This window comes from Hypomesus nipponensis, chromosome 17 (genome assembly GCF_054491055.1).
Source record: "Hypomesus nipponensis isolate SF chromosome 17, ASM5449105v1, whole genome shotgun sequence".
Taxonomy (NCBI): domain Eukaryota; kingdom Metazoa; phylum Chordata; class Actinopteri; order Osmeriformes; family Osmeridae; genus Hypomesus; species Hypomesus nipponensis.
Window position 1 is genome coordinate 4440375 of NC_140377.1, and position 26398 is coordinate 4466772.

At 51.1% G+C, this 26398-nt stretch overlaps 2 protein-coding genes across 2 annotated transcripts in view; both read right to left on the minus strand.

The window, feature by feature from the left end:
• Window positions 1-1591: 1591 nt before the first annotated feature.
• On the minus strand, window positions 1592-2369 carry hcrt (hypocretin (orexin) neuropeptide precursor). The gene is made up of 2 exons (XM_084677929.1): window positions 2301-2369; window positions 1592-1936 (listed from the first exon to the last, which is right to left on the minus strand). The coding sequence occupies exons 1-2, from the start codon at window positions 2367-2369 to the stop codon at window positions 1592-1594; spliced, it is 414 nt and encodes a 137-aa protein (XP_084534055.1).
• Window positions 2370-5250: 2881 nt separating this feature from the next.
• LOC146253072 (inactive phospholipase C-like protein 2) overlaps window positions 5251-26398 on the minus strand; it is a 53398-nt gene continuing 32250 nt past the window's right edge. The window contains exons 2-7 of the mRNA XM_084676822.1: window positions 23664-26150; window positions 18955-19158; window positions 16946-17021; window positions 10001-10110; window positions 5578-5904; window positions 5251-5418 (exon numbers count right to left, since the gene is read on the minus strand). Coding sequence (XP_084532948.1) covers window positions 5251-5418; window positions 5578-5904; window positions 10001-10110; window positions 16946-17021; window positions 18955-19158; window positions 23664-26150 — 3372 coding nt within the window. The remainder of the gene's footprint in view (window positions 5419-5577; window positions 5905-10000; window positions 10111-16945; window positions 17022-18954; window positions 19159-23663; window positions 26151-26398) is intronic.

Here is a 26398-nt window from a genome sequence, read left to right on the forward strand (position 1 = left end):
ATTCAGCTACAAGTCCAGTGGCAGAAAGTGGCATTTACCACAGACTCAGCTGTTATCTTCTCCCTGTCAGTCCTGCTCTCCCCTCCCCACTGAGACGCAGCCTCCTCCTTTGTACTACAGATGCTGCAGAGTCTTCTTTGTGACACAGCAGTGGCTCCTTATAGTCTTCTCTGGGTCTGATAGACTTGTTAGCGCTGCTTGCTGGGACGCACCAGGCTGAGGTCTGAATCCTGCAGCTCTGCACAGGGATCAGGGTGACGCCTCACCTACTTCTGTGTCTGTCTCAGCACCTCCACGTGAGGCGCATGCCACTCTGTCATCTCTGAGTTGGTCCTCGCGCTCTCTTGTTTGCACGCGCTCGCTCGCGCTTTCCATCTCTCCTGCAGGGAGTCTGAGCCCCCTCAATTCCTCTTGACACTGTTTTCATTGGCCATCCCTTTCTTTCGCTCCGTCTCTCCCTCCCTCCCTCCCTCCCTCCCTCCCTCCCTCCCTCCCTCCCTCCCTCCCTCCCTCCCTCCCTCCCTCCCTCCCTCCCTCCCTCCCTCCCTCCCTCCCTCCCTCCCTCCCTCCCTCCCTCCCTCCCTCCCTCCCTCTCTCTCCCTCTCATTCTCTCTCTCTCTCTCCTCTCTCTCTCTCTCTCTCTCTCTCTCTCTCTCCCTCCCTCCCTCTCATTCTCTCTCTCTCTCTCCCTCTCCCTCTCACCCTCTCTCAATCTCTCTCTCTAGGCTCTCTTCATTATCTGTGACACCCTGGATCTCACATAAGCCTTTTCTCTTGTAACTCACACACACACACACACACAGTCAAAAGCGCAAAGGCATGCGCGCACATGCACATACATATTGTCCCTTTAAAAGACAGGGAGAAATCACACCTACTTAATCAGCTGTTCCAATTAGCTCCTTTTCTGCTTACACCTGGAAACCCTAACCCTAACCCTACATGCGATGGAAACCTTGTTCTTCTCTTTGTCCTGCCTTGTATAATTGTTGATGCTCCTGTTTGCGTTTGCGTGTGTTTGTGTGTCTTTAGAGGTGTGGAATATGACAAACAAAAAAGAGACCATCCATGTTCTGGGGATGTTAAGTGTGGGCCTGCATGTTGTCCGACCAGCATTACCTCAGCTCTGTGCAGCCCCTACTGGAGAGACTACAGATTAACATGGAAAGGGAGACGGGAAGTCAGTAGGGCCGGTGAGATAGAATGCAGGAATGACCACATAGAGATAAACATGCACACACACTCGAATTCTAAGTTTGAAGATTAGGGATGATTGTGTTCCCGTTGGACACTAACAAAGCCGTGTCTATGTGTCATTGTGGCTCCGTAAATGGAACAAGCGGAAAATATAAGCATCACCACATTTTATTACATTGTTCAGGTCATTTACACTATATACAGAAACAAGTTGTACACTTGACTATGTCATCAACAAGAAAAATAAATCTTCTCTAACATATATGTTCATATCAATATAGAGAGGGGAGGACAGTTCACAGAGGGCTTGTCTCCATGAAAGTGTAGGTCTACTGTTATCTTTTGACATACAGTAGCCATTGATCAGGGCAACCATATATGACATCCATCCACTTTAAACAGCCAGTGCAGCCGACGTGACCGTGGCTGACACAGGCATCCGGAAGTATTCAGCTGTCCTCTTTCCCATTGTCAAGATCCCTGCCGCCTGATTGCGAGACCCGTGGAGGAGTTGATTGAGTCGGCTCTGGAAGCGCTGCTCTTCCCCGTTCCGTTTCCCCAGGGTGAGGATGCCAGCTGCCGCGTCGCCCCCCAGGGCCCCTCTCGCCCCGCTCCCCGGGCGGCACAGCACCACGTACAGGCGGCAGGTGCGGTGGTTCTGCCTGCAGCACGCGGATACGTCCTGGGCGTCACAGGCCAGGTGAGACACGAGGAGCACCAGGACAAGGAGCTTGAGTTTCTGTGGGGCGCAAAATAGCCTGTCTTCACTCAGAATCACTCAAGAAATGCCAGGCTCATCCCTAACATAAAAACGGCCATTTATAATATATCAGTCATTTGATATGTATTATGTGCATAATTAAAGGTAATTCTATACATTGTCGTTGCTTCACTTCAGTGACACTGAGGTCATTTAAAACACCAGAATAATTGAGTGCAAAAACAGTGCCTTGATTTCAATCCAAAGTTTACCAAACAGTACCACTCGCAGACATTATAAGCATACATTTGCATCATCAGATCACGAGGAGTGTTCCCTGACACTATACTCTCAGCACATGAACTTAAACCAACATCAAGACTCTAGGAAGGTGTAGCCTTACCCTGGTGGGAGGGAGTTCCAGTCCTGTGGCCGCGGTCGCCTGGAGCTTGATGGGTGAAAACCACGTCATGATCAGCTTGGCTGCGGGGTCCTCTGGTGTTCTCGATTCTCCACTCAGGGGACCTGACTGTCCTTATATACAGACCCCTGGCCTCGGCCAAGCCAGACGTTCCCAACGTCATTAGGAGCTGGTAAGGCTGGGGGGGGGGGGCAGTGCAAAGACGTGCAGCATCGCTGCTTATTTAACGTTGCTTTTTTGTTTCTCTGCTCATTTCTCCGTCTGGTCAGCTGTCCCTAATGAGCCCCAGCTGCAGATCATCTCCAGGGAGTTGATATCAAGTTGGAAGAAGGTGACTGACGGTTCATTAGGGACATGCCTGGGTGATGAGTGGTGGAGAAGGCTTTGTGAGTCGCCGTATTGCCTTTCCTCTCGACGCCCGGCGACGACAGACAACACGAGGCACGAGGCCTGACCTTTGAAAGCCCAGTAAATGGCCTGTAATGAGAGGACTGTTGAATAGGCTTTTTAATGAGCTTCTATGATTATGCTCACTATTAAATAGAAAGAATGCCTCCAGAAATACCAACACAACAAGGACACTGTCAACACTATTTTGAACACTGGTTTGATACCTTAATTTCCATTCATTTGCCTCCCATTGCACATACCTGCACACGAGATCCTTGATATCTTGTTGAGCTGTTTTTGGACACACTCCAGACCGTGTGTGGGTATTTAACTGGCGGGTGCAAGCACACACAGAGGGAGAACGAGGCGCTGGTACTGCGCATCCCCCGACTGTGACTTCTGTTTCCACCTTTTGGAGACCCTTTAGGAACTACCTCAAACTCTCATCAGGCTTTGACAATAGAACAAATGTCTCATTCGAGTCATTGATCAGCAGAAATAGAATCAATAGTAATATTGGTAATATTATAATATATTATGAAAGTGTCATTTAAAAAAAATGATACTTTGTTCTATATAATAAATACATATTTAAATATTTAAATACATACTATATTACATATACATATATAATGATTTAATATGTACACATATTATATTTCTGTAAGTCATACATCTGATATGGCTTATTTATAAGTGTAAAATACACTCACTATTTCACTGCCTTCTCGTACTACAGAAAATGAAAGAGGAGTCCAGGTAAACAATGACAATAGTTTTAATGGGTCATTCAAAGGAGCTCTTACAGAATGCACATTCACTTTGCAGTGCACCATCAATCATGTTGTGGTTCGACCATCACGTCGTAACGTTGTTAACTTGTCCCAACCCAACCTCCCCCCGACCTGCATCTGAACCACAGCACAATAGGTGTCCACTCACTGTTTACATAGAAGCAATGTTTATAAAATAACTATTATATCAATATAGCTTACAACAACAATAATTATCATATATCAATCATGAATTAATAGGTTGTTTGATTCAGGGAGAATCTGTAATAGCGATAAACATTAGCTGTCCCTTCAGGAGTCTTCCATACAGTATCAATCTACAGTATAGTTTCCTATTCTTGGGTAGCTGCTATGACAACAGCTGTACCATGTCTCTGCTGACCTCTGACCTGAAGACCCTGGGGGGAGGGGTCACTGTTCCAGTTCTAACAGGCTGAGGGGCTCTGTCTTGGGAGACTGGCTCCACCCACAGGACGACAACACCAACTAACGTGACTTCACACAGAGAGCCCCTTGAGAGAGAGAGGAGAGAAAGGTGGGAGGGAGAGAGAAGGAAGAGAGACACAGAGGAGAGAGAGAGAGAGAGAGAGAGAAGGAAGAGAGAGGAAAGAGGCGAGAGAGAGAGAGAGAGAGAGAGAGAGAGAGAGAGAGAGAGAGAGAGAGAGAGAGAGAAGAAAGAGAGAGGGGGGAAAGAGACATAGACAGAAAGTACACCCTACGGCCCGAGTTCAGATATATTCCGAGAGCTGTCTAAAAAAAATCCAAAGAATGAAAAGACAGGGCTCGAAGGTGTAAAAACCTGGCGATGGTTTTTCTCCAGCAGGGGGAGCAAGCGCATCAGTGTGGAGTCCCTTGAGAGAGTGGCCAGTCTGCGGGACTTCCCACACGGCTGCTGGGTTTGTGCTGTAATAGTCCTAAGCAATCGCTTCAGGGCTCAGAGTCTCGAGGAGCAGACCGAAGTCATCCCCTTAAAACTGCTGGCCCCTCAGAGAGGGGTTTAGGGAGGACACGGGAAGGATGTTAAGGGACAAAGAAGCTTCTTTAGGAAGATGGCGACAAGGAAGAAAAGATGAAGGGTGGAAGGGGGGGGGGGGTGGTTCCAGAAGATAACCAAGGTTCCTGGTGAATCGAAAGGCGAACTTGCGCGGTATGAAATGCCAATGCGAGGCCGGTACCCACAGAGCCAGGGTTTGTTTCTGGTGGAGGGACATGTGGACTGCACAGCATTGACTAGGGAGACCCAGGGAGACCACCCTCACTGACGGACTGACGCAACCACTTGAAATATTGACAAACTGACCAACTTCAGGAAAGAAAATCGGATTTCCTAATATGGGCGTTGCATCCTTAAGGGAGGGCAAGAGAAGCGGTCCCATCTTGCAAACCGGAAGAGGTTCCTCTACGTCTGGAATGGGACAGAGACAGAAGCCTTTTCGACATGATGTCTCTTCAGTAGACTTCAGACACTCTGTGTTTCAAACCTGCGTCTCCCTTCTCACACGACAAGTCCCAGGTCCACTTCCATTTTTGTCTTCCGCCTTTGCCTCGATTACCTCGTCTCTCTCTGTCGCTGTCTCCCTGTCTAGTCCCCTCTCTCTCTCCTGTTCCCCAGGCTGGTTTCTCTCTTTCTCCTTCTCTTCCTCTGTTCTAATCCCTGTTTCCATCCGTTTCTCTCCCTCCATCATTCTCTCCAGCCCACTCTCCCTGTCCCTCCTTGTGTGCACTACTCTGTGGGTACAGGCAATGGGTCAGCAGGATCCAAAGTCACTCCCCATCTCATACTCAGGGATGGCATCCAGGGGACCCGCTGCCCGGTGCTGTTGGGCCAAGGTTTGGGTCTGGACCTGGGAATCGGCCTGGATATGGGGCTGGGCTTCGGCTTGGATATGGGGATGGGTCTGGGCCTGCCCATGGGACTGTGTGTGGGTTTGGGGATGAGTGTGAAACAGAGGCTGAGGCTGGTGAGGCCGTGGCGGGGCCTGCAGGGGGTGGTGTTGTGGGGCCTGCAGGGGGTGGTGTTGTGGGGCCTGGGGGGGGTGGTGCTGTGGGGCCTGGGAGGGGTGGTGATGAGGGGCCTGGGAGGGGTGGTGCTGTGGGGCCTGCAGGGGGTGGTGCTGTGGGGCCTGGGGGGGGTGGTGCTGTGGGGCCTGCAGGGGGTGGTGCTGTGGGGCCTGCAGGGGGTGGTGTTGTGGGGCCTGGGGGGGGTGGTGCTGTGGGGCCTGCAGGGGGTGGTGTTGTGGGGCCTGGGGGGGGTGATGCTGTGGGGCCTGCAGGGGGTGGTGTTGGAGCTGGGGTGAGGCGGCTCCGTTCTTACTCAGACCACAAGACTGGGCTGCACAGTGGATCTGACGCAGCGTGTCCAACGCCTCACTCTTAGCATGCTTCAGCAGGTCTGCCTGGCCCTGAGAGAGAGAGACAGAGAGATAGAGAGATAGAGAGATAGAGAGAGAGAAAGAGAGAGAGAAAGAGAGAGAGAGATAGAGAGAGAAAAAGAGAGAGGGAGGGAGATAGAGAGACAGACAGAGAGACAGAGAGAAAAAGAGGGGGAAGGAGACAGAAGGAAGGGTATAATTAGAGATTTCATCTTTATGTTATCATTTCGGTGTTATGTGGGTCAGAGACGTGTATCTGATACACACACACATCTGATTATAATGGAACGGAAATGAAGGATACCATCTCTTTCAACCATTTCGTATGTGTAGCTGCACAACACAGCTCAACTTTAAGATCAAGATCTGCCTCAGTAAGCTACTTGAATAAACCATACTCGAAATCAGTGTCTTTTTGAATACAAACCAGGCACAGATATTATAGCTTTTTTTATCTTCAAAAACAATAAATACATTTGTCCAGCAGGTGGCAGACTACAACCACTCTGTTACCGTGGCGGCGGCGTCGCCAGAGCCCTTTTTGTGTACGTCTCATCTGCTGGTAAGTGATCCCGTATGATGTCTTCTCTGCTCTTTATTTAGTAACACCCCTGAGATGAAACCCAGACAGATGGGGAGGAAGTGGTCAGAGAAGGCATACCACTTTATGGCGCAGTAAAGTCAATCCCAGCAGTTTCCATGGCTGCGTTGGTTTCCGAGTTTGAGAGTTTGCTATGGCGAGCATGGAGTATATATATGAAGACCAGGAGAGAGAATAGGACTGTAGACGAGGTGTATACCAACCACCAACCTGACCTCTGGTTCCCCTCTCAGTCCAACCAATCTATCTCCTCTCTCATCTACGGTTCGATCATTTAGCAGACGCATAACGAACATATTTCCACATACACACACGCTGTATATTCACACATATGTCTACAGTAGGTTAACACACTGAGTCATCTAGTGAGCTTTACATAAGTGACATCCCCATTGCTAGATCATACACAGACTTTGTCTTCCTGCCAAATGCTGAAGTCAGATTGTGTGGCAGGCAGAGCATGGCGGAGAAGTCTGAGCACCAGGAGGCCGGCTGCTCTGGAGAGAAGAGCAGCAGAGAAAGTTCTAGAGTCAGGTGGGTAGATAGGAGAGACTCTCTGCCCCCCTGATGGAAACATAGAGCTCATTCCGTCTCAGTGGTGGCATCTCACCTGAAGCCAGAACAAGCAACGGAGGAGGGTGGTGACACTGGGTAATTTAGGTAGCTTAACCCCACCCTGAACCCTCCTCTCTCCTGCCCCACCCTGAACCCTCCTCTCTCCTGCCCCACCCTGAACTCTCCTCTCTCCTGCCCCACCCTGAACCCTCCTCTCTCCTGCCCCACCCTGAACTCTCCTCTCTCTTGCCCCACCCTGAACCCTCCTCTCTCCTGCCCCACCCTGAACTCTCCTCTCTCCTGCCCCACCCTGAACTCTCCTCTCTCCTGCCCCACCCTGAACTCTCCTCTCTCCTGCCCCACCCTGAACTCTCCTCTCTCCTGCCCCACCCTGAACTCTCCTCTCTCCTGCCCCACCCTGAACCCTCCTCTCTCCTGCCCCACCCTGAACTCTCCTCTCTCCTGCCCCCCTCTCAGCCCACTCTGCTGTCTCTAGCCCATCCATCTTTGTTTATAGACTCCTCTCTCCAACTCCAATTCTGAACAGCTCTTGGCCCCCTATTGCGCCTCATCCCTACACACTAACCCGGCAGCCTTTCAGAGCAAGCTGGACTATGAGGTCCTGTCACCCAATGGGAAGACTCTTAAAGCTAAAGTCCATGTCTCGAGCAGCATATATTCCCAGGCCTTAGAGAGTTGAAGAATACACTGCATTGCCATTGTCTCAGGCCACACTGGTGGTGGACCACACTAGCTGTAGCAGTGTCTGGCAAGTACTGACCTGGACAAAAAAATCCCAAGTCCAACCCTCATGTGATGGTAATGTTTAAAGAGAAGCCTCTCTACCTGAAACAGCCTTAGCACACAATCCAACAGAATGAATAAATCATGTGTTTGAAAAACATGAATTATGTAAGCAATGACTCACAGGGCCAGAAGTAAGCCAGCAAAAGGATAGGCTTGTGGTGCCAGAGTCAAATCACAACGGGCTGGGACTCGGCCATGTCCACCCCCACCCCCCCACCCCCACCCCCCCATCCTCACCCCCACCCCCACCCCCCACTCTCACCACGGACCAACCTCCATTTTTTTTATTCTAAGACACTTCATTGCTGCCGTTTGATAGCTTGCTTTCATATTGACTTAGCTTTGCCACAATTTCTGGACCAGATTTGGATGTGCTCCGTCAAGCCATTAGAAGCTCTTTGATCAAGCCCAGTACCTCACTTGGACGAACAGGTGTCGCGGGAGCTGGGGCCATGATCCACCCCCCAATCCCCCAACTCCACAGTCTCAGTCTTTGGAGTCTCATATGCTTCTATAAAAGGAATCCATTATGTTCTCTTGGCACACTGTCCTCTCATAGTTTTTATCATTTCTGTCCCCATCGCTCTCTCTCTCTCTCTCTCGCTCGCTCGCTCTCTCTCTCTCTCTCTCTCTCTCTCTCTCTGTCTCTTTGTCTCTCTGTCTCTCTCTCTCTCTCTCTGTCTCTCTGTCTCTCTCTCTGTCTCTCTCTGTCTCTGTCTCTCTCTCTCTCTCTCTCTCTCTGTCTCTCTCTGTCTCTGTCTCTCTCTCTCTGTCTCTCTCTCTCTGTCTCTCTGTCTCTCTCTCTCTCTCTCCCTGCCCCCTGCCTACCAGTGCCCAGCAGATAGACCTGGCAGGCTGGAGGAGCCACTGAGCCCACGAGCTGTGGATCTGGACGTTTCTTGGTGGTGAGTTGACGGGGCAAGGCTGCCAAGCTTGGCAAAGCGACGCACAGCGATTCTTTCCAAATCTCCATCCTCTACAGTAACAAACATGACTAGAATGTTCCCGTGATTCTTACTGTAAGACCAGAGAAGGATGGGGGTGCAACACAGTTAGGGATTTGATCGTGTGAGCAAGTGTTCGGCTGCATAAAAAAATTAAATAAAGATGCCTGGTCTACTACAAGAGAAGCCTTACATAGAATCATAGAACGGACTCTTTTTTGGACTATTTTCCAGTCCAATTCTTTTCAACTTCACCTTTTCAGGGGTGGTTTGCCCTGCGTGATGAAGATTGGCCTGGTGTTAAAACCACCTGAGACGGCTGATCTCTGCCCGTCTGCATGGCCGTCCAGAAGACACCTGACCCTGCATGCCATTTCACTCAGTCTGAAATATAATTAGCAGCTGAGATGAGAGGGCATAGACGGATCTCACATTCCTGCTCAGGCATGATCTGGCCGGCTGGGCAGCCAGCCAATCAGAGGTGAGGATGTGCTGTGTCTAAGCTGCGTTAACAGTGTTATCACTCTTTGGTATCACCAAAGGTAATGATTCATATGGGCTGCGAAATGAAGGTGTTGTGCAGGTTTATCTGATGCTGGGCCAGCGTCCCGGGCAGAGCCAGGGGGCTCGGAGCACCCCCGCCCCCCATGGGCACCTCCACTGGTAAAAATCATCCTGCCGGTGGGGGGAGTTTGTAAGCGCATGAGTGTGTGTTGGGGGTGGGGGGGGCCAACAAACACAACACAAATGTGCATGTCTTATAAGGCTGTGTACTGCTGAACACACAGAATGTGGGCCGTGTCTCGGAGCTGGAAGCTTACAGCGTGGTGTGTGTGTGTGTGTGGGGGGGGGTTGGTGATGGGCGGGCGGGGGGGGGGGGGGTATGCTCACTATGCATGTTTACAAACACTTAAAGAATATCACAATCTTATCATGTGTTTTTGTGTCGGTTCCTGTTGAGCCTGCAAACTATACAACTGAAGCATCACAGATTAATTAGGAGATTTAGGGATTAGAAAAGAGTCATCTGCATAAGAAGTGTGTGTGTGTGTGTGTGTGTGTTCGTTCTGGTCCAGGTGATGATGGGATGTGTACAGAGAAACTTGACATCCTGGAGCTGTGAGACTACCCTCCCCTGTGGCTGTCATGGGAACAAGGTGGCGTGTCCTGTATGAGCGTGCCATGTTGCTGCCATGCAGCCATGAGGAGGAAACCTCACCTTGAGCACCGTGATGTTCCAGGCGTAACTCTCCATGGCCTTCTGCAGCTTCCTCCCCTTCAGGCCTTCCTTAGCCCCAATGCGGTGCAGGTCTTCGTGAAAGTCCAGCCCTGTTCAAAAAACAGCAACCAAAAACAGCAGAGTTGTGTTAGCACAGGAAGACTCCCTCCAGGTAATAATCACAGTGAGAGACTCTCAATCACAGTGTTCATGAACTCCAGTTCTGTCTGTCGGTGGGAAACTACTTTGGGGTGAGCAGCAAGACTGTTCACTGCACTGGCTGACTGTGAGGCTATTAGTCTGGCACTTCTGCTCCAGTCCAATAACATCTAACTCTCAAGACAACATATAGATTCCCTGACCCTTTCTGCTCCACTTAAAGTCTCTTCCTGGAAAAGGAAAGTATGTCACCCTCTCGTTGGCCCTGGTCTTTTTCCTTCCTGTCTAAAAATCCCAGGTCCCCAAAGTCCACACGCTCTCGCACACACAAGCGCTGGCACACACATTCAGGCGCAGACACGCACTTGCACACACATACAATGCATACCCAACTTTAGACCATCCCCTTCGCGTGGCTTACATCCTAGCCACCAGCCATGGAGATAGAACATGAGAGGGAAAGAGAGGAGGTTATTACTGGCTCACATGTTGGCCCTTGTCCATGAGATTTCTAACTGGGCCAGGGAGGTATAAATAGTGTCTGGGTGTGATAATAATAAAAAGGTGACCACTTTTGATATTTTTTTCTACTGTTCAGTAGAACGTCCTTCCCTGATCTCTTTAGGACTCCTAGTCCTTAGACGTTGACTAAGCCCTAACTTCACCGACTCATAACTTCTCTTAAGCGAGCACTGCCTTCACTCACTGCTGTGCCTAGATCTTAAACTAGCCTTCACGGAACTCGCAAAAAATAAAGATATTTTATCTCATACAAAAACAGTTATGATTGAGGTAGACTATTTATGCCTAATGTACAAAACAAGCCATAGGCATGTGGACAGTTCACTCGTTTTCTCCTCTTGTAATAAAAACTTGAGCGCTACCATGGGGATGAATTCTGCAGTAGGGCCTCAGAGCTTCACCAGTGTGTTTCTCAGTGCTAACTGCTCGTCTGCAGCTACAGGCCTCCTCGGCTGCTGCAGTGAATCACCCTAATGTGTGATGTAAAGCCATCGCAGAACATCCATTTGTGATATCCAGAGTTGTGTTAACAGGGTTCGGGCTGATTGGATCATCTAGTCTGCGTAACGAGCCCGCCTACTGGTACTGTGGTGGATGTGTTCTGGTGACGAGGGGAGACAGACGCTATAAGGCAGACAGGGAGCGGAGAGCTTCCGCAGTTACGACTAGAGCTTGAGGGACCTTGTCGGCCATCCTGTTGGAACGTTTCATTTCCCAATTATTAAGCCTCTTCTCCCCCCCCCGTCCCCTCCCGTCCCCCCCGTCCCCCCCGTCCTCCAACAGTGTTGTTACTTAATGTCACTTCAACTTGAGTTACTAATAAAGGCACCCCATGGCACAACGTAATGTGGGCTGGCTTACTGGTCGGATCTCATGCTTAGCTTGGAGACAGCGAGAGAGAGACAGAGAGAGAGACAGCGAGAGAGTGAGAGACAGAGATGGAAGGGAAGAGAATGGAGGGAGCAGTGCTCTACAGACAGACTAGCCGAGCAGAGCAGGCATGTCGGCGCTTGGATGTGCTCAGAGAGCGACAGGCGGGACGAGGGGTGACAACATGTCTCTCCTGACTGGGCTCAGCTTCCACCTACACATCGCCACCCCCCCCCCTCTCTCTCTCTTCTCTCTCTCTCTCTCTCTCTCTCTCTCTCTCTCTCTCTCTCTCTCTCTCTCTCTCGCACACACACACACATGCACCCACCCACCCACACACACACACACAGTGCTATAATCAGAGTATGCAGACGCTTTCAGTCTCTATGGAGCACAGAGGCCTCTTTTTCACTGTGTAATGAGTACTGCGGCAGTGGCCATTACTTATGCTCCATATACAGAGAGAGAGAGAGAGAGAGAGAGAGAAAGAGAGAGAGAGAGAGAGAAATAGTCAGGTAAACACAGGGAAATGGACAGAGGGAATAAATTAAATAGAAGAGAGACAGAAATGTAATTAAGTAATGTAAAATAAGATGCATGGATTCATAAAGAAGGTAATTGTGTAAGGAACCACAGAAAGGAGAGAGTTTCTCAAAAGGAAAGATAGGGAGAGTGTTTCCTTTATCCATCCTATTGATGTGCAGGAAGCAGTCCAAGCAGCATTTCATTAGAGAACAAGGGAGAGATGGGGATGTGCCACTTTAAACACCCGCACCAACATTGTAAAGAGAGACAGAGAGAGAGCTCTTTATCCCCCATATTTCCATGGTAATGGAATCTACACAAATTGGATGATAACCATTCCAAAGCAGGCAGAGGGATTCTCTATTGACAGTGGACATCAAGAAATAAGCATGATCAGTACGATGTGTGTCAACCAGCCAACCAGCCAGCCCACAACCAGCCAGACAGCCAGCCAGCCAACCAGGACAAGGCTGTTCTCCTGTCATACTGACCCCTACACCTGGCCCAACCAATCTTTCCCACTGCTGTCTACAAGCCTCAGATTACACTCACCTATACAACACACAATTCTGTGCCCACACACACACACAAACACGAGCTAATGCATTCAAACACACGCCCACACCACCACACACACACACACACACACACACACACACATGCCGGTAGCACCTGGAGGTGCCAGAGTGTGTGTCACAGCTGGTCCCTTATTAACAGCGTTTGATGGGGAGCCGTCGGGGAAGCCCAAGGGGTTTCATCCAGCACCTCTCCTTCCTCATCAACACGTCAGCGTCACTGGCCAAATTCAACTGATTAGCAGCCATAATGACTGGGCAGAGCTGGCACAGAAAGGGGCGGGAGGGGGGGGGTGGTGGTGGTGGTGGTGGGGGGGGATCTGGGTCGCCCCCAGATCAGAGTGACCCCTGCTTCCCCATGACCTTGGCCCACACCTCTGTGTGGAGGGGGGCTTCCATCTCCTTCCGCCCCCTCGATCCATTAGCCAAAGTCTGCTCCTGCCACGGTGGCCCTGAGTGATGACACAGCTCAGACTACCTGGGGATGGCTGTCAGCTTCAATCCAGACAGATTTTAAATCTTGCCTGGATGACGCACACACACACACACCTCTATGTCAATCTCTCCCAACCTGCCGCTTTACAGTAATAGCACAACTCCACCTGCACCTTTTTACAGCCATTAAAAGACAAATTATACCTTTCGGCTCCCAAATCAGTTATAGGAACTGGACCTTCAATCAGATGTCAATTCCCACCATACTGCCGCCCTTCCCATCACCTCTCTGCCAATCATCCCCCTATCTGACTTGGTGATGCAGCTGCCAAGCAGACCATGGCATGACCCCTGACATGGGTTGGAAAGCTCCAGAAAACCATCATTACATTTTGTCAGACATGCTAGTCCCAGCCCCAGCCACAGCTCTCTGAACAGGTACAAGATGAGTAATACAATGATGACTTAGTCCCTTGAAATGGTAAAGGCACCTCAGAAGGTTGTTTCCCCATCTCTGACTGTGGCTTATGGCTGACTGCCTCGCATAGTAACGTTTATTGAAAGAGAGTGTATGCGCGTCTGTGTTGACCTATGACCTCTACAGAACTGTACCACCACAGAGATTCGGTGTGTATTCAACACAACCACTAGTGGCCGCTCTTTTGCAGTGCTTCAGTTAAGCTGGACACACACACACACACCCACACACACATACCCACACACTGCACACAAACATTAACCACACGAACACTAACAAACACCCACACACTCCCTGTCATGTCTTGCATCTCATCTCGGGCTCCATCAAAGGAGACTTGGTCCTAACCTCCTGCCCCAGTGCCTCGTGGGTAAACAGCGGTGGTCAGCTGTGTCTCTGTGGAGCTGCTGGGAGCCCAAGGACGTCAGAGGAAAAGCTGCGACACGAGGAGAAAAAAAAAAACTGCTTCCTGTGTTTGTGTTTTCTCCACGCACTTCAGATTCTTGTTATTATTTTTTCCATTATTATTTTTTCCGCCTCACATTGCACGACCATAACAGACTGCCTGTCACACAACAGGCTCATGGATGCAGCGACCGGGCAGAGGGCTGCGATCGCCTCCGCACAAGAGAGGCAGGCAGGGGTGGGGTACAGAGGACAGGAGGAGGCCTGCCGGGCATGTTTGTACTGGGAGGGGGGGGTAGCGGAGGGGGAGCTGGGTGTCAGGGAAAGTGTTCTGTTTGGCATGCATTGGGCCCCCCAAGGGGAGTCTTTTTTGTTGCTCCATTTCCCCTCCCAACGTTTCCTTGTTACATAACCCCCCCCCCCCCCCCCCCCCCCCCCCGCCTCTGCCGACACCTACTGACAGCAGCACACAGCTGTGAGGCGGTGGGTCTGGGGGGCGGAGGGGGGCTGAGTGGGGCGGGAGCCAAGCTAAGCCCCTGGGACCTCTGGAGCTTAGTGGGCGTGGAGCCACGGAGCATCAGAGCAGGGGAGTGCTCATTGATTCGAGCCCAACTCCAAGGCTCCGTCTCTGGGTAATTGCCCAGCACGTCCCTGGCACAGGGCGCACGGGCGAGGGAGGGCACCAAGCGGGTGGTGGGTGGCTGAAAGGAAGAGGGGCATGCAGGGTACGGAGGGCGTCAGCACGTCAGCCGGGGCGCACTGGGCGTGTCAGCCGTGTGTCCTCACTGTCTGCTGAACTGTGTGAATCCTCATCCACTATCCTCATCCACTATCCTCATCCACTATCTTCATCCACTATCCTCATCCACTATCTTCATCAACTACCTTCATCCGCTATCCTCATCCACTATCCTCATCCACTATCCTCATCCACTATCCTCATCCACTACCTTCATCCACTACCTTCATTATTACCTCTACAGAGACACACACACACACAACACAGAGCTTGTCGTGACTACCTCAGTCCAGTGTGGACAAGCATTGGGGGCCAAACTGTGCTTGCATATGCACGTTTTGCATTGAATAAGCGCAGCTCGTTCAGGCAGGCCAATCGGGCAGCGCGCGTCATCCGCTCATTACCACACCTGTGTTAGCAGCACAAACCCATTGGCCCACGTCCGATAAGACGGCATTAAAAGGCTGCGCGGATACGCACACACTCACCACAGTTGTTGTATGATCAGTGCTGCTGCCGCCCTCCACCATCCCCTTCTCCCCATGCTGTCTGTATGTTCTGTCCACCAGGGGGATTATATCTCTATTGCTCCCTGCCTCATATGTCATGGATGTATGTGTTGCATTGAGGAGGCAGGGAGTGCTTCCCTTAGATCATCCACTCCGAAGTCAAATCTACATGTCCATGTCATGTAACAATTAATAAATGCTCAAATCTAATATGTCATTTTCTTGACTAAACTCTCCATAGTCCTGACAGATCTGAAAGGATGTTTGTTTTGCTGTTTGTGGGCTTGCTCTTGTGCATTGTGCCAGTACTAGACAAACACACTGTAGGTAAACAGATATAATTATGATAGTTAAACATGTCAAGATTCATCTTTCTCAGGCCGTAGAATCGGTTTCTGTTCTCCTATCTGGGCCATTTGTAGTTGGAGCAGCACTCCAGGAAGGGCCAAGCAGACAACCAGCAATTAGTGCCGCGCAGCGGGGAGCCGGGAACAAGCCCCTCGATGGCTCTCTAATTTGGCTGCATTTTGTACAAATGATGGTGTTATGGTCAATTATAGTCGTGCATTGAAAGTCTGGACTGCATTTAAAAAAGCAGCATGGACAACACAATCCACATCTATTCTCCTGCCTCATCCCTTTTTTTCTGGGTTTCTCTCTCCTTTCTTTCTTTCTTTCTTTCTTTCTTTCTTTCTCTCTCTCTCTCTCTCTCTCTCTCTCTCTCTCTCTCTCTCTCTCTCTCTCTCTCTCTCTATCTCTCTCTCTCTCTCTCTCTCTCTCTCTCTCTCTCTCTCTCTCTCTCTCTCTCTCTCTCTCTCTCTCTCTCTCTCTCTCTCTCTCTCTCTCTCTCTCTCTCTCTCTAAATTTTTTTTAGCTCTTAATTAGAGAAAACTACAGCAGCAGAAGAACTATTTCGTAATGGTCACAGAATGGTCGCACACACACCACCGTGCTTTTGTGCTTCCCTCTGGAGCAGCCAGGAGCAGTGGGCAGCCACATCAGAGGACGCCGGGGGCAACATCCAACATCCAAGTCCAGCAAGTCCTCGACCCATGCCCTGGCCAACATCCAGGGGAAGAGGATGTTGTAAAGGACAAGTTGAAGGTTGTGTTCCCAAAACAAGATTTGGGATTTGAATGTTAACAACCCGCTAACACCTGGAAAGCCCAGCCACTGATGTCGTAGTTCGTACTGGTAGACCTTATTTAAACCATAACTAACTAGCAGTTCCAATGTTGTTCCTAAAGGTATTTTCTATGCGGTCGAATGGTAGTCAATGTAATGGACAGTGCTTTTCTCCACCTCCTCCTCTTTGTCACCCTGTCTCTTCAGGGACTCCGAGATAGCGATCCCCTCCCTGTTGACATCACAGGCCGTCTGTCGTGACTCACAAAGGACGGCAATGACGCATTCCAAACGACACAGCACGTCCGTCGCCGATGACGACCATGCTGACGCCGATGATGGAGCGTTGTTGACATTGGTTTGGAATAGCTGTTGTATCCCATATAGTCTACGCAGCCACCTATCTCATAAGATTCTAATATGTTTATGGCATGCACCTGCCCACCAAAGCAGCTTCCTCGTTTCTGTACACTCACTAGGAGATTCAACTTGTTTCTGATTCACATTCGGATCTGAATCAGAATCAGTGAGAGTCGTTTTAGAGTTGGTTTTGCCCTGAGAGTGAGAGCCATGAGGATGTGTGAGGTGCAGACGTGTCCTTACCTGCCCGCTGAGCTTGTGTGAGCTTGGAGTAGACGCCGTCTGCTGACTCAATCAGAGTCCTGCTCGTCTGGATCATCTGGGGGAGGAAGCCCATGTGCACAGGAAGTGGGTCACAAAACACTTCCTCATTACGCAATAGTGCCTACCCAAAGCCCAGGGGAAAACACATCCACTTCCTGTGACATTCACGCAGAAACTTTGGGAAATATGATTGAGTTGGGTTGGAAAATAGCGACATTTCGGCAGGGGAACACCATCATGTCAACGTGTCGGAGCCATCGGGTTGCTTTTAATAAACGACAGACAGGAATAGTTAAATGGTTAATGCCTGCGTACTTCTATACTTTTCACCACACACCCCACAGCCACACTGGTTGGCAGGTGGCAGGGTTTCATTACCGTGTTGGTGTGGAGAAGAACCGGAGGCGATAACGATTCTCAAGTGTGGGATAAGGGAGTCAGGTGGCTGAGCGGTTAGGGAATCGGGCTAGTAATCTGAAGGTTGCTAGTTCAATTCCCGGCCGCGCCAAATGACGTTGTGTCCTTGGGTAAGGCACTTCACCCTACTTGCCTCGGGGGGAATGTCCCTGTTTTACTGTAAGTCGCTCTGGATAAGAGCGTCTGCTAAATGACTACGTGTAAGTGTTCTCCAGTCCAGACAGGCTCTTAGATCGGGTGTCCCATGGCAGCGTCTAGGGCCATGCTCAGCCCCACCTAGAGCTGCAGCTGACCTCGACCCAGCAGTCAGGGAGAAGATAACCACATCTCACACTTATAGTTATAGCAGCTCGCAAACGGGAAGCACACATTGTGAGTGAGGAGTGGAATGGTGGGGGGGGTTGGGGTGGCTGGGTGGGTGGGGGGGGGGGCTGGACTGGCCCCCGTCTCCCTCATGCTGCTGGTCCCACAGGACTGCTGACCACTGCGTTCCAAAGTGCTGACGCTCAGTTCACTGCCGGGTCAGGACACGAGCGTCCTACACAAGCAGTCTGAGGACAGACGGCAGTGTGCTTTTGTGCCCCGACGGCTGAAGTTTGGACGTACACACACACGCGCGTGCACACACTTAACACTTTGCGTGTGCATACTGTCCTGCCTCATCCCTTTTTCTCTAGGTTTCTCTCTCTCTCTCTCTCTCTCTCTCTCTCTCTCTCGGGCTGTCACAGGCGTAGACACACACTGGGCCCTCTGTTCTTCGTGCAGGGTGGTTGCCATTGAACAAAGCGTTTGGAAGTATACCCAAACAGTCAGCTGACTGACCTTGTCCTCAGGACAGTGTCTCTGTTGTGTCGCGTCTCCTCGACGCCGGGAAGCTGACTATGTCTCACGTTCGCACGCCAAGAAGTTGGGGAATGTTACCTAGCTCCTCTCTTTGGCTCCTCGCATGCAAATGTAATGTAGCAGCTGCCCTTACGGCTACTGAGTAGCCATTCTCACAGGAGAGGCTCATGAAATTCAGAGCAGATGCTATTTAGGTCTCCTCTGGGGAGCGCTTCTGTCAGCGCTGCACTGCAGGTGTCAGCAGAGGGGTGATCCTGGGATCTCAACTCTGTGGACGCGGCGGCTTCGTGAGCAACACCAGAGCTCCCCTTCGCTGACCCACTTCGCCGTGCCGGCCCACCTCTCCACCCCGTCTGCTGCGTGGTGGGGCCGACCCGGCGAAGTGGGTCAGCGGAGGGGAGCTCTGGTGTTGCTCACGAGGGCTTGAGTAGAGCGCCTGGAAGCCTCCGTCTCCCCCCTCCCCTCGCCCCCGTGTTGGAAGATACCAACAGGCAGAGGATTCCTAAGTTCATAATGGAGGAGCCCTCCTTGAAAGAGACAGGAGGCCGGATGGAGAGCGATGGCTGAGGACTCGCTCAGCAGGATGGGATACCAGGGAGAGGTTGAGCAGCAGGAACAACTGCTCTACAGACGAGGAAACGCCCATCGCAGCACAACGCAAGATGCTATCTTAGCACATTGTAACTCTGAGTGAGTGAGTATGTGTGTGTGTGAACACGTGGGCGTACCATGTCGTAGGCGTTGAGGACCTTGCGGAGCAGCTCTGGGACCAGCCCCTGGGCCTCCATGGTGGGGTAGGTCTCACTCAGGTCCACGGTGACCCTCAGGCCTCGCTCACTGTTCATCAGCCAGGTGGACACGGTGAGGATGCACTGCTTCATGTTGGCCGCCGGAGTCAGCCCACACAACTCCTTAAAGGACACCATGGCATTCTGGAGGAAAATACACACACACACATACACACACAAAAGGCTTTAAGATGAGACTAGAGATTCTGGTGCTGTCATGTGATTGTTATTTTGTAACATGATGTTTACAACTTCTGCCGCTGTCCCTGTTCACGGTAAAGACCCAGATCACTGTGACTCTGTGACACATGGTGCTGGTTGTGATGAGATCACGGAGATCATGGGTTCTGCTGATCCCACTCCTTCCCTCAGAGCTCAGGCGGACAGCAGTAGGGGTTAGTTTGTTTGAGCAGACAAAGTGCTTCCCATGACATCAGCCAGTTCATTCCCCAGCAGTGGGACTCTGGAGGCCCGGCATCTCAACCGCAGCCTCTCGCCTCTCCCCGGCTCCTCTCTCCCCACCTCCAGACCTGCCTCCGGCCTCCAGACCAGCCTCTCCCCCACCAGTGTGGCTGCCCTGACTTCTCCCTTTGGCTGGCTACGCAACCACAGGGCCAGGCGGGACCAGCACCTCCAGCCAGCCTCCTGACTGGCCAAACCCAGCTCTGCTCATGCAGCATAGGAGACTGAGGCCCTCCGCTATTCACAGACCCGTCAGACGGATAAATGAGAGCAAGGGAGAGAGAGAAAGAGAAAAGGAAGTGAGGGGTGAAAGAGAGAGTCCTAAATGAGGGAGAAAGAGGGAGGAAATGGTAAAGGAAGAAGAAAAAAAGAGACAGGATGAAAAGAGAGTGAAAAATTACAGCGAGCGTGGTGCTGGTATTTGGGAATCAGTCCACACACTCGGCAGTGTGGGAAAGGCTGTCTCCCCTGGCCAGACCTCCGGTCGGGGAGAAAGACTCTTTTCTACCCCTGGAGGATGTGCTGTCATAGTGGGGCCAAACGATCTTCCTGTGAGCCAGCCAACAGAGCTAGGAAGCTATCTGTATGCAAAGCCTCAACCTGGGACAATAACACCCTCTGGCCTAGCAAGAACAGCCAAGGAGGGATTCTTAGACCCACGCTCAAACAGAGAGAGGGAAGGCATAACAGGTTTATGGGTTTAAGTGGTCCTGTTAGCCTTGCGTATAAAGGTTGCGTGTGTGTGTGTTTCTGTGTATGTGTGTGTGTTTAGCCAGCGTGAAGTCATACCATAAAACACTGTATCCAGTCTGTGGGGCTGCAAAATCAAACAAGAGGCTGGTGTTTTTAATTACCCCCCCCCCCCTCCCCTCCTCCCTCCCCTCCTCCCTCCTCTCCTCCCCTCCTCTCCTCCCTACAACATTCCCCGAACGAGGACTGCGTGTCTGGTTACACTGCTGTTTTTGTTCCGCTCCCTCCCTGGGCCAGAGTGCAGAGCTGAAGTGGATAAGCCAGGGTCTACACTGGCACGCATGCCCAGGGAACAAAGCCTGGTCTAGCTTGGCCTGGCCTCCTGCTATTAGACCACTCCCCAGGGGCCTTATACAGCCACGGAGCCCTGAGGAGGAGCGCTCAATCTCCCACAGAGTCCATGGATTTACTGCCATGGAACAATAAGAGGCATGGTACTGTTCTTCCAGGCTCTGGCTCTTTAACTGCCTCGCTTCTCCCAGACAAGCCACTCTCAGCCTGGTATTGTTTCGAGGAGACCACCTGGAAACGGCCCGCAAATTACCTCTCTCTCTACGTGCTTAGAGGAACAGAACAAGGCTTTTAATAACACCGTTCTATGCACGTGTGAGTGCGTCTGTCGCAGAGTGCACGTCCATTACGGGCTGATCCTGTGTATCGCGAGTTAATATGCACCAGCACATCTTTGTGTGTGTACACATGCCCGTGTGCATGTATGCGCGCAGGTTTATGTGTTCCCTCATTATCACTTGCCCGCTGAGCAGAAACAGGGCTTTGAGGAGAATCCTTGGAGGTCTATATCTTTATTTGTCTCTCCGCTCCTCTCTCTGGCATGTGTCTCAGGGGAGAGAGAGCTCAGTAGTGGAGCTGTGCTCCGTGGGGAGATGCCAGCCTTGACAACAGGTGGTTCTCCTGGCCCAGCAAGAAGAAGCACACAGGGACCGAGACTTCTCTGCAATCCAGGGCCCACCATCCAATCATCCCACTACAGGAAGGCTACAGCACAGCATTCACAACAACACCTTTGACTATTTGTATTTGTGTTTTTCATCTTCTCATCTACCTCAGTTTTTTTGTGAGGACAAACTCTTCTTGTATCATTGTGACTCGTATTTTTGTTTGAAATCTATTCATTGCCACTGAGAGCAAATCACTGATGCAGAACTCATAAAAGTGTCACATTTAACACGAGTGGATTGAATATTATTGACTTTTCAACGTTATTGGAAAGGAAAGAAAAAGGTGCAGTGGTCTAACTTTTTCCCGAGCTGTATTTGTGGACAAATGTCAGCCTTCTGGACACTGGCCTTTCTTTTAATATTGCAGCTCTGACCACTGCACCAAAAGGAAGATTTTGAGTGAGGAACAGAAGGGTTCAATTTAACAGATTCTGACTTGCACGCAAGCTAAGTCTCAGGATTTAAGATGACAAACTGTTAGTGCATCTCTGTCGTGAATCTGCACATGCCACTTTTGCAAAGCCAATTCTTCCCTTTATCCTTCTTGTGCAACAAACACTGACCTGGCACAGAAAAAAAGCTATGCTGTCTGCCGTCTCCCTGCAAATTATTCACTACCTATCATGTTCATCCCAAGTCAGACTGTAATTTAACAGCATGCTGTGTAAACACTCCAGAATTACAGCATATATTTCACTTCTGGAACACAATAACCTGTCTTCTTGTATCATGAATCAGGGAAAGAGCAAGGCCAGGATCCATGAATTAGAGAAATGTATGACAGCATGCCACAGAAACTTTAATGATGTGCCCTGCTTATCTGGCTGAGTCTGCATTCAATACAGCTATAGTGGCCTATGTCCTTTCCTTCAGTAATAAAGACACATTTTTGATGGATGTCCCTCATCTGTAATCATCTGTTGTCTGCGTCACCTGATAGAAAACATAGCTACTGTCCAGAGGTAAAACTGTTCTGGATTCTGCTGCCGTCAGCTAATCTACAGGCCACTGGGGTTGGGCCTACTGTATGCCAACTCAAAGTCTAATATTAGACTAAGATGATATGTATGTGGTTTCAGGGAGTGCAGATCTCACATCGTGTGGTTTCAAGCCGGCTCTGCAACAAAGACTGCAGATGTCCTTGGGTTAAACCCCAAGAACCGAACCCATTCAGCCCGTACATTAAGATTGACCGGAATCCTAAGATAGCATCATGGCAGTGCCTACTCATTAAAGAAGACTTTCTCTTAGAAATATGAGCTATTGTGTTGATGCAGCTACTGAGAGAGGGATTTAAATATATCCAGATTCCTTCTCCTGGCAAAAGACACCCCTGCCAGTTTCAGACGTAGCGTGATAAGAGCCTGAATGGTTTAAAATCCTTAAATGAAACTATAAAATCACAGCAGTTAAGACAGAGTGTGGCAAATAAATGAATGAGGAAGGGAGCTTGTGTAAAGACAGGAAAAATAATAGAGACAAAGACAGGAAATAAAGAAGAAAATAAGATGATGGATGTGATGCTCTACAGTAAGTTTACACCCTTGAATGATTCCCCCTCAGCAGTGGCTGGGAGCGTACGGAGGAAGCCGGCTCATAGCTGAGGTAAACCATGCGATGTTGATTGAGCTAAAAAGCCCATAGACTACAAGAGATACAAAGCTATGTCAACGGCTAAGGTTCAAGTCGGAGTCCTAATAAAAGTGTACACTCGGAATAGATCTGGTTCTTAAATCTATCAGCCGTAGGAGAAGGGTCTGCCAGTCTAAACCAGACAGCTGATGATAAACAAAGTACATGGGGCATGAAAAATGCTTGCTTTCAATCTCCATTACACAGACGGCAGGACAGTCAACATTGTATCCCTCAATCGCAATAGCAACGGCATACGACACGAGATGCAGTCGTTGGAATGGAACAGCCTCTGTCTCAGGAGAAACAGCCAGCGTAAAGTAACTGTCACAAAACAGTAATGGCTGGCTGATTAGTTTGGAGTTTTACAGAGTTGTTCGGAGAGCCTAGCAACACAGCACTCTCTCCCCCCCCCCCCCGCACCCCCCCTCCTGGCACTCACCCTCGCTCCTTAATGTCCCTGCTATTCATGAACCTCTTAATTGCACCGGTTTACCCACGTGGTCGCTTAATTGCTTCTCCGTCTAACGGCAGCATGTAAATACAACACAATTAGCAAAATGCTGGCTTTATCTATGGCGGCAAGAGAACTTAGCCAGTCGCACACATATTTTTGTTCCCATGTCCTCATATTCCATTGCTTTCTTTCTTACTTTTAATTGGTGTCTCTGTATCCCCGTTGAAAGCTCTGCATTGCTTTATCTTCATTCACCCAAAAAGAGCCACAGGCAACTAATAAATCAGTCTACAGACGAGCACCATTGGGAATACCGATTGCATATGCAAGTCTTTGCTTTGTTGACAAAACGGTGCATATCAAAAGATGGCGGGGGGGCCCGCTCTTACCTGCACGTTCTCGCGGAGGTCAGTGGCCTCTCTCAGGGGCTGTGTGGAGGCTCGGAACAGCTCGTCCACCACCTTGATCCCGGTGGTCTTGCTGGACGTGTACTCCCTGGTCTTCCTGCTCTTCCTCACCGACAGGCCCCGTTTATGCGCCTTGCCCCCGCCACGGCGGTTGGTGATGGCCACGTGGACAAACAGGGTGGTGTTGGGGAGGAACTCCCCGGTCAGAGACTGCAGGGGAACGTGCCTGTAGCCGGGCTGAAGACACTCGAAGGGGATGGTGTACTGCCCGATGAACTCGTCGCCGATGTAGTCGTCGTCGAGCACGACGAAGCGGAGGGCGGCCAACTCGGGCAGGTTGATCTGGAACTCGAAGCTCTCGTCGAAGATGGGGTTGTCCCCGTTCTGAGACACGGTCTTGGTCCTCTGCTCGGCGCAGTCGGCCGGGATTCCGTGGATCTCCACGTAGATGTAGGGCTCCACCACGTCCCCCTTGGCCGCAGAACCCCTGGGTTTTGGCAGGTTCTGTCCACTGATCACTTTAATGTGGAGCAGCTGGGCTGACACCCCTGGTAGGGAGTCCCTGGCGTTGGCACTGAAGTAGGACACCTCCTCTCTCATGATGGATGGTCGTAGCACATAGCCACAGTTTCCATTCTGTCTGAACCAGCCCAGGTTGAGGTCCATCATCAAGCCTGGGGTCTGGTAATTCATGGCCACTATCTGGCATCCACATTTCCAGAAGTCCTGCGGGTTCATATTACTGGCGTCGATACGCATGGGTGTGGGATAAACCCTGGAGAGAAAACGCTTGTTGTAACACACAAAATCCTCGGGAAACTCATTGGCAAACCTGTTGGCGTCCACCTCGTTGAAGGAGCACATCTCCCAGTATTTCTGGTCCCTCTTGGAGATTTCGAAATCCCTGAACTGCACTGAAGTACAGAGGGAGACCAGATCGGACAGCTCCTTACACAGCCTCAGCCTCTTGTTGCCTAGTCCGTTATACTGGTCCTTCTCGTCTGCCCCCACCCTCCTGGACATCTCCAGGCCCTCCTCCTCGTCGGTCACCTCTCCCTCAGAGTCGGGGCAGTTGGAGGGGAGACGCTTGCCCTTCAGGAGGATTTTGCCCTTGAGGTTCTCTGGGGAAGGCAAGTAGTGATCCTCGGCGCTGGGCGGCTCCGTGTGGAGCTTGTCACCCAGGATCTTTTTCATGTGCTGGGCCATGACTCTCTGCTGTGGGATGCAGCAGTGAGTCACCAGGCAGAGGATCAGAGGGTACTCAGAGCTTTCAAAGGCATACTGGTTAATAATGTCCAGGACCTTGGAGAGGGCTAGCTGAGAGGCCACCGAGCTGCCCACATACACCACGGGCTCGGCGTCTGGCCCGTCCCACGCGATGACCTCCAGACTGCGGCAGCCCATTCTCAGCGCCCGGATGTAGCTGCTGATGTCAGACGAGCCCCAGAAGTGGTCCTCCAGCAGGGAGGCGTTGTGCGAGGAGTTGATGTAGTAGTGCGACAGGGGCTGGTTCATGTCCTGGCACACCCGCTTGTGCTGGGGGTCGAAGATGTGGCACTCGGAGGAGAGGAGGTAGTGGGTGAAGCCGTCGATGGAGAGGTAGCCCCGCTCCCTGCCCTCGGCGGAGGGCTCGTACTTCAGGACGATGTCCCTGCACATGTCCTCCGTCCCCGCCTCCACGCCCTGCTCCACCTCCACAAACAGCATCAGGTCCTTGCTGTCCAGGTACTCCTTGTTGCTGGAGAACTGCACCAGCAGGAAGAAGATCTCGGGTCGGGTGCACAGCTCGCAGTAAGCCTCCACGAAGGTGTCCACGTTGATGTCCTCCCCGTATTGGTCTTTGGCCTTCTGCAGCTCCTTGAATTTGAGCTCAATCCTGGATTCCTTCATCCCCGGGTTGAGCCCTTTGATGATCTGCGTGGCCCTAAAGAGGTCTATGTGGCCTTCCTTGTCCATGTCGGCCAGCTCGAACACGGAGCCGATCCAGGAGGTACGCAGGCTGGGCTGGCTGGGCTCCACCATGTCCACTGTGTGTCTTCCATAGGAGACCAGGTACCTCAGGCCCATCACCCAGGTGCTGACCACGTCTGCTGTGCTGCCGACAAGGTCCAGAGACTCGTAGTTGTCCCCGTAGATGATGGAGAAGGCGCACTCCTCGGGGAACTGGTCCGACAAGCCGTTGCTGCGTAGGACGGGGGTCTTCTTCCCCAGACGGACCTCCTTGATGCTTTTGATCTCCAGCTTGGCCTTCTCCGAGTCCTTCTTGGACGGCTCCCAGCGGAGCCAGTGCATGTCCGGGTCCAGCAGGAAGTAGCGGTTGTACATGCGGGAGTTGGAGCGCACCTTCTTCATCTCGCAGCCCTCCATCATGAAGGCCATGCAGGCGGCCGTGCTGTTGATCTTCCGGTCGTTGGGCATGGAGCTAAAAGACACTGTCTTCTTCCTCACCTGCCTCTGCTTGGAGACATCCTGGGGAAATAACGGACAGAGGGAGGGAGGGAGAACACAAATATGTTATCTTACTGCACGCTGAGGACACAAAAGGCACAGCCGATGACCAAAAGGACATTGTGGTCTGAAGGTGACATTGGAGCTCATCTTGACTCGGTTACAAACCACCTCTGCTCCGTACGCATCTCACTGATTGATGGGCAAAATGGAGTCTGCCATGACATAAGCTGGAGAGTGAAGAACAATGGGAGAAAGAGCAGAGCACT

Bases quoted from the DNA above. Each gene is read 5' to 3' on its own strand.
- hcrt (XM_084677929.1), bottom strand. From the start codon at position 2,369: ATGACGTGGTTTTCACCCATCAAGCTCCAGGCGACCGCGGCCACAGGA. The intron at 1,937-2,300 runs GTAAGGCTACAC...TGCGCCCCACAG, and splicing joins TGGAACTCCCTCCCACCAGG to AAACTCAAGCTCCTTGTCCT.